The 6,855-nt window shown below is 40.8% G+C and overlaps 1 protein-coding gene across 1 annotated transcript in view; it reads left to right on the forward strand.

Annotated features, from left to right (window-relative positions):
* LOC103277207 (transcription initiation factor IIA subunit 1-like) overlaps positions 1–6,855 on the forward strand; it is a 27,375-nt gene that overhangs the window by 824 nt on the left and 19,696 nt on the right. The window contains exon 2 of the mRNA XM_021707329.1: positions 3,974–4,075. Within this exon, the coding sequence (XP_021563004.1) occupies positions 3,974–4,075 (102 nt within the window). The remainder of the gene's footprint in view (positions 1–3,973; positions 4,076–6,855) is intronic.

Consider the following 6,855-nt stretch of genomic DNA (forward strand, 5'->3'; position numbering starts at 1 on the left):
GGGGCGGGCAGAGGGCGCCGCCGCCGCTCCCGAGCGGGCGGCCTCGGAAGCGAAACCGCGTCTGGGCCGGGGCGAGCCCCCCGCGCCGCCGGGTCCCGCTGTAGCGCGGGGGGAGCTTCACGGTCCCTCTGGGGGTTCCTTCGGGGTTTTCCTGGCGGTTGTGCTTTGGGGACCTTCCCCGAGGCCATTTTATGTTTCAAAAAAAGGACGAAGGTTGAAAAGCACTTATCTCCGTTCCTTCCGAAGGGGTAAAATGGCGAAGGGGAAGCAACACCCCCATCGTATCTTCGACTAGCAGAAGCACCGAAAACAAACGCAAAAAAGCCCCCGGTGGTCACAGTGCCCCCCGCCCCGCTGTCGCCTTGAAATTTGCCTACTTCCCGTTTGTCCGTTTTGGGTTACTTGCGATCACGTAGGTTTGCAAAAAGCAGTCACACAAATAACCTTTTCAGTCACCCACGCAGCGTGGCCCCCCGTCCACCCCACTGGTATTTTTGTTGTGACACTACAAAGCACGTTTTTGCCCGGTCCCGAGAGCCGCAGGGCAGCCCGCGGCCGCCCGACTCCGCTCCGCGGGCGACTCGGCGACCCATCATGGCTGCGGCCGCCCGCCCCGCTTTTCAGTCCCCGAGCCTGTGGTCCTCCTCCCTTTGGCTGCCCTGTTTATATAGAGCCATTGCCGCTCTCTAATATAGACTCTGCCAGGATGGGAAGGTGCTTTTCAGGCCTACGTCACCGCCTCTCCATTTAAACACCAGATCCGGCTTTAAATAGTGAGAGCTGCCGAGCGCGGGGCTGGGAGGTGCGTGCTCCCGAGGCGAGAGCCCGGCGCGTGCAGCTCCGTGTATTTCCAGGTCCTTTGCTTAGCGCCTCGTTCCGCGCCCGGCGGCGGCGGCGGCGGCTTTCGGAGCCCCGAGTTTTTGTTTGGATGCTGCTGCTAGGATATGCCGCCTTTGTTTGTTAGGGAAAATACACTCGAATTGCTGTCCTTGTCTGTACTTCGTTTTTAATTTTTTCTTTGTTGGTTCTTCAAGAGAATTTGAGATCGGTTTTTTTTTCTGTTGGAAGGTGTGTGCAGTCTTTTCCGGCATTAAAAAAAAAAAAATGCTTTCTACCTAAAAGTGTTAGCTGCAGACGACTTGGTTTGGGTAGTATCTTATTCAAGTATTCAGGAAATATGTTAGAAATGTAGCTTCTAATGTTTCATTATGTTTTCCTGTAATAAATACAAAAGGGACGAGGCTTTTCAAAGATATAGGTGTCTAAAGCATCAGAATAAAGCCTTTTGTTCACAGGACATTTATGTTAGGGGAATTGTAATTAAAGGGAGGACACTTACTGCAAACTGGATTTTAATTAAGTGAAATTTGAAGTAGAACTTTATTGCATTGGATATTAACAGGGTATTCAGGAGGAAAATTAATCCAGTTTTCTCTTACAATGTTGCATCCGGGAACTAACACTTTTGAAAGAAATCTTTTAATCAGTCATTTGATAATGCCACTAAGTGGCTCTCTAATTTGCCCGTTTTTAAGTTTGGAATATCAGAATATCTGTTTTTTAAAAAGCTGGACAAACCTTAATTACTTTGTATTTAGTAAAAGACAAAAACTTAGACTCAGGTAAAGTGTAGAATTTTAAGTAATAATTTAGAAACTACTTTTCTTACATAGTGCCTATGTACCCACATACTTTTTAAAAATCAGTATCTTCTGGGCTTTTCAAATTGTGAACACTTTTGCTAAATTATTCTTCATGTATATTGTGAAGAATGCACATTTTTATTTTTTCTAATACAGTGCTTCTGAATCTGCTAAGTGGGTGAGTCCATTAAGGCAAAATCTTAAAGCATGATTGATTCATTAAGTAGAGAATATTAGAAGAAAGCAGGCTTGTACCTATACAGGTCTGGATCTCCAGGCAAAAGATTTTTTGAGGTAACTGACTTCAAAAACACCTAAACAACATCTCGTTTGCTGGAAAAGAAAAAAAAATACACACACACACACACACACACACACATAGTCAATGGAGATTTGTACTACCAGTTTAAAATATATTGCCTCTTTATAATGCCTTGAGGAGTCATTATTGGTAAAAAGCACTTTATAGGGTTTTTTTGTTTGTTTGTTTTTGGTAATTCTGTAGTTAAATCGCTTTTGGTAAGATGGTAGCCATAGTCAGATATACATTTCTCATGTATAGAATCAGTGTTACAGTGAGATGCACGTTTTACTGATGAGTAAAGTTCACAGAGACAGATTTGGCAAAATAAAAAAGCAGGTTAGTAACTGGAACAATAAGGGTGAAAACCTAGCTATTTGAATTTTTTCTGCTTGCAGTGAAAAGGAGTGATAGTTTGTTTTTTTTTTGAGTTGGAGTCTCACTCTGGCGCCCAGACTGGAGTGCCATGGCCGCTCCCGGCCACCGCAGCCTTGACCTGCTGGGCTCCGGCGATCCTGCTGCCTCAGCCTTCCAAGTAGCTGGAACTACAGGCGCGCGCTACCACGCCCGGCTCATTTTTGATTTATTGTAGAGATGAGGTCTAGCCAAGTTGCTCAGGTGGGTCTCAAACCCGCGGGCTCGGGCAATCCACTCACCTCAGCCTCCCAAAGCGTGGGATTACAGGCTGAGCCACCAAGCCCAACTCAGGAGTGATAGTTTTTAATAGTTGAGGTAAACAAAAAAAAAAAGGTAAACTCATTATTTGTATTTTTGGCTAGTCAAGGGCACAATGTCGTAGAGGTTCCCCTGTGATAACAGTATTGCTAATAGAGATAGTAATGAAACATTTATTTCTGTTTGAAGATTACTTATGAGAAACCCTTGGTTTTACTTGGTAGCTTTTACCTTAGCCAAGTATGAAACATGAATAATGACAAATATGTGAGAAAAGATTAACCATAACTGTGTGATCACAGATAGGATTTATAATGAGAGAACTCTAGTCTTACCATCTGATGCGCAGACTTTTATTTAACATGTTAAAAATAGGATGTGGGGAAAAAAATAGTATCTGGATTGTAGTAATTGTTCTATTTCCCACCTTTTGGTTTTTAAAAAATATTTTATGTTTTCCAAAGTTCTTTCACATCTATTCTCATTGTACTCATTTTATCCGTCTGGCAGCCTTCTAGAAGCCAGCTCCTCCATTCCCCACCTGCTACCTCAAGTAATACCAACAATAATAATAGTAGTAATAATTGGTAAAGTAAACATCAAAGATGTTCATGGCAGTGTTCCATAGCATCACCTGGACAATAGAAGGAGAGAAATCTGGGAAAGAGATCAGTGTTCCCTGGGATCTTGAGGCCTGTTATTGTTGGTGTATGAATAGTTGAATGGTATATTTGAAGGTATAGATTTGGTCAAAAAAACAGAAGTTAGGTGATTTTTAAGCTTGAATACTCATTAGGTAGACTAGGCAGATGACTGCTGGACATAAGGTTCTCCAAAGTCCAAGATTTAGTGGCATGGTTATGAGATACAACAGGGTTGAAACCAAGCACAGAAAAATAGGAGCCAGACACAAGGACCCATAAAGCTATTATTGAACATTACTTTAGATGTTTTGGCTATAACATAGGAAATTTTAACTGGAAATTGTATGGGCTTTGTATGCATAAGGGCTTTTTGCTTATAAATTGCATTAAATAGCCTTAAACCATCTATTAAAATATGCAGTCATCAAATCCAGTTCAGGGCAAATGATGTTTAGTAGGATAGCCATATCTTTTTTTTTTTTTTTTTTTTTTTTGAGTTGGAGTCTCACCCTGGTGTGCAGGCTGGAGTGCAGTGGCATGCTCACGGCCACCACAGGGACGGCCATATCTTTAAAGACATATATTCTAAAATAAGTTTAGATAGTTTGCAAAATGACTGTTGTTTTTGTTTTGGATTTGTGAAAACCTGTTGTGCATTATAATTTGTGGAAAACTACCTTTCTCAGTAGTCTTTTGTTTTTCCTTTAAAGCCTAAATTATACAGATCGGTGATTGAAGATGTTATTAATGATGTGAGAGACATCTTTTTGGATGACGGAGTGGATGAACAAGTCCTGATGGAACTAAAAACTGTGAGTTTGTCTTACCAAAAAAAAAAAGCAAGAAAAGATCTCCCCCCCAAAAAACAATATTTTTAACCAAAAATGAATCTATATTTTTCCCATAGGATGAACATTTGACTTTGTTGAAGGAGGCAGTGTATTTTTAGTGAAAGGTGCTAGTTTTTAATTCCAATTCTACCATTTATTCTTCCTCTGACCTTAGGCAAGCTACTTTTAAATTTCAGCTTCCTGTATGTAAGATGGGAATTGGTAGTATTTACTTTATAGGGTTGTTTTGAGAATTAAATGTAATAACTATATAAAATGCTTAGCTCATGGAGACCAAAGTGATGCCCAAGCTTTACCTGTATAGTGACTGTTTGTATACCTAACCCTGAATTGTACCCCACAACTTTAAAATAAAAATTTTTTTTAAATGCTTAGCATTGCCTGAGCCCGCAGGTTTGAGACCCGCCTGGGCAACTTGGCGAGACCTCATCTCTACAATAAATCGAAAAATTAGCCGGGCGTGGTAGCGCATGCCTGTAGTTCCAGCTCCTTGGAAGGCTGAGGCGGAAGGATTGCCGGAGCCCCGAAGGTTGAGGCTGTGGTGGCCGGGAGCGGCCACTGCACTCCAGTCTGGGCGGCAGAGTGAGAATCCAACTCAAAAAAAAAAAAAAAAAAAATGCTTAGCACAATGCCTGGCAAGGCATTGGCTATTATTATTAGACAGTTAATGTTACACATTTTTTATGGTGTAATTACTTGATATGCCTGAAAGAGGTTTTGTCTTTTTGTATGGTCTTAATGTACCTGTATTCTAAAATGTGTTTAAGTTTTAAGGATTGAATAAGTACTTGATAAACGAATTTTAGGTTTTTGAGTAGACTCTTTATGTGGGCCAAATGTTAGGTTTTAAAATATATTTTACATTGCAAGCTGGTTTTCTTTCTCTTGGATGTCTACAGAAGTTTTTTTTTTTTTATTAGCATATATGTTTTCCTGGTGTTGTAATGACTTGTGAAAATTGTGGAAAAGTCTGTCCTATTTGTTAAAATAGTGATTCTCAAAGTATAGTTCATATAGTTCATGGACTCCTGGGATCTCTCTAGAGGTTCTTTCAGGGAGTCCCCAGGCTAAATGCTCAAGTTTGAAAAATTATAGTTTGTCATTCTTTCAAGTACAAATTGTATTCTGTAAGAAAAGTGATCAGTCCAACTCACAGCTTAAATGCACAGGTGCTTTTGAGATAACTACAAATATACAGCAGAAATGCTTTATGCGTACTTCTCATTCTGATGAACTGAATGTTAAAAGATGTGTACTCAGGCGGGCTTGATGGCTCACACCTGTAAGGATCGCTTGGGCCCAGGAGTTTGAGACCAGCCTAGGCTATATGGCGAGATTTCATCTCTACCAAAAATAAAAAGAATTAGCTGGGCATGGTAGTGCATGCCTGTAGTCCCAGCTACTTGGGAGGCTGAGGTGGAAGGATTGCCTGAGCTGAGGAGGTCAAGGCTGTCGTGCCACTGTACTTCAGCCTGGGCAGCAGAGTGAAAAGTCAAAATATGTTGATAGTAAGAAATTGATTGTCTGATATTCTATAATGGTATGAATTTATATTTAAAAGATCTGTAATTCACTGAGCTTGTGTTTTCCCAATAACCAATACATAATGTTGGAAAATCTATTCAAAGAACAATATAAATTTATGGACCTTAACAGTATGAAAAGCTAATGGGTATATGGTTTCATATTCTACATTGCAGCCAACTTTTTTTTTTTTTTTTGAGTTGGAGTCTCACTATCACCCAGTCTGGAGTGCAGTGGCCGCTCCCGGCCATTGCAGCCTCAACCTGCTGGGCTCCGGCAATCCTTCCGCCTCAGCCTTCCAAGTAGCTGGAACTACAGGCGCGCGCTACCACACCTGGCTAATTTTTGATTTATTGTAGAGATGAAGTCTCACCAAGTTGCCCAGGTGGGTCTGGAACCCGCAGGCTCAGGCAATCCACTCACCTTAGCCTCCCAAAGTGCGGAATTACAGGCAGAACCACTGAGCCCGGCTTGCAGCCAACTTTTAAGAAATGATCACTTAATTTTCCTTTCCTAATGGCTTAACTGTAGGAGGGCAGATTTTCTTCATCTAATTCATACACTTCAACAAAGTGAGGCAGAGACAGATATGAGAATCCAACTCTTTAAAAGTCATTTCTCACTCATCTCATACATATAGTTATTTTCAGAAGAAAATATTATTTATGTTAACATGTAATGGATAATTTTTGAATGAATTGGTGAACATTTAAAAATAATCTTCATCATAATTTCTATTACTACAAATATAGGTAGATAAAACTCACATACACAAAAGCTCTTTGAGGTCCTCAGTAATTTTTGAAAGTGATAAAAGTTTCTGAGATTAAAAAAGTTTTAGAAATGCTGGTTTAGAAGTTGAATATTGGGCTCTTTTAGATCTATGTACAAATAGGTAGTAACAGTTAATAAATGCTGAGGAGTTACTTGGGCGTATTAGCGCATGCCTGTAGTTCCAGCTACTTGGAAGGCTGAAGTGGAAGGATTGCTTGAACCCAGGGGGTTGAGACTGCAGTGGTGGTGAGCATGCTACTGCACTCCAGCCTATGCAACAGAGTGAGACTCCGACTCAAAAAAAAAATGCCGAGGAGCATTTCTTGTGGTCTCATCCATTTAACATAGGTATGGAAGCTGCAACTTAGCAACTCATTATTTTATTTTATTTTTTATTTTTTTTGTGTCGGAGTCTCACTCTGTCACCCAGACTGGAGTGCAGT

Source organism: Carlito syrichta, unplaced genomic scaffold (assembly GCF_000164805.1).
Source record: "Carlito syrichta isolate Samal-C Ts95f unplaced genomic scaffold, Tarsius_syrichta-2.0.1 Scaffold316508, whole genome shotgun sequence".
Taxonomy (NCBI): Eukaryota; Metazoa; Chordata; class Mammalia; order Primates; family Tarsiidae; genus Carlito; species Carlito syrichta.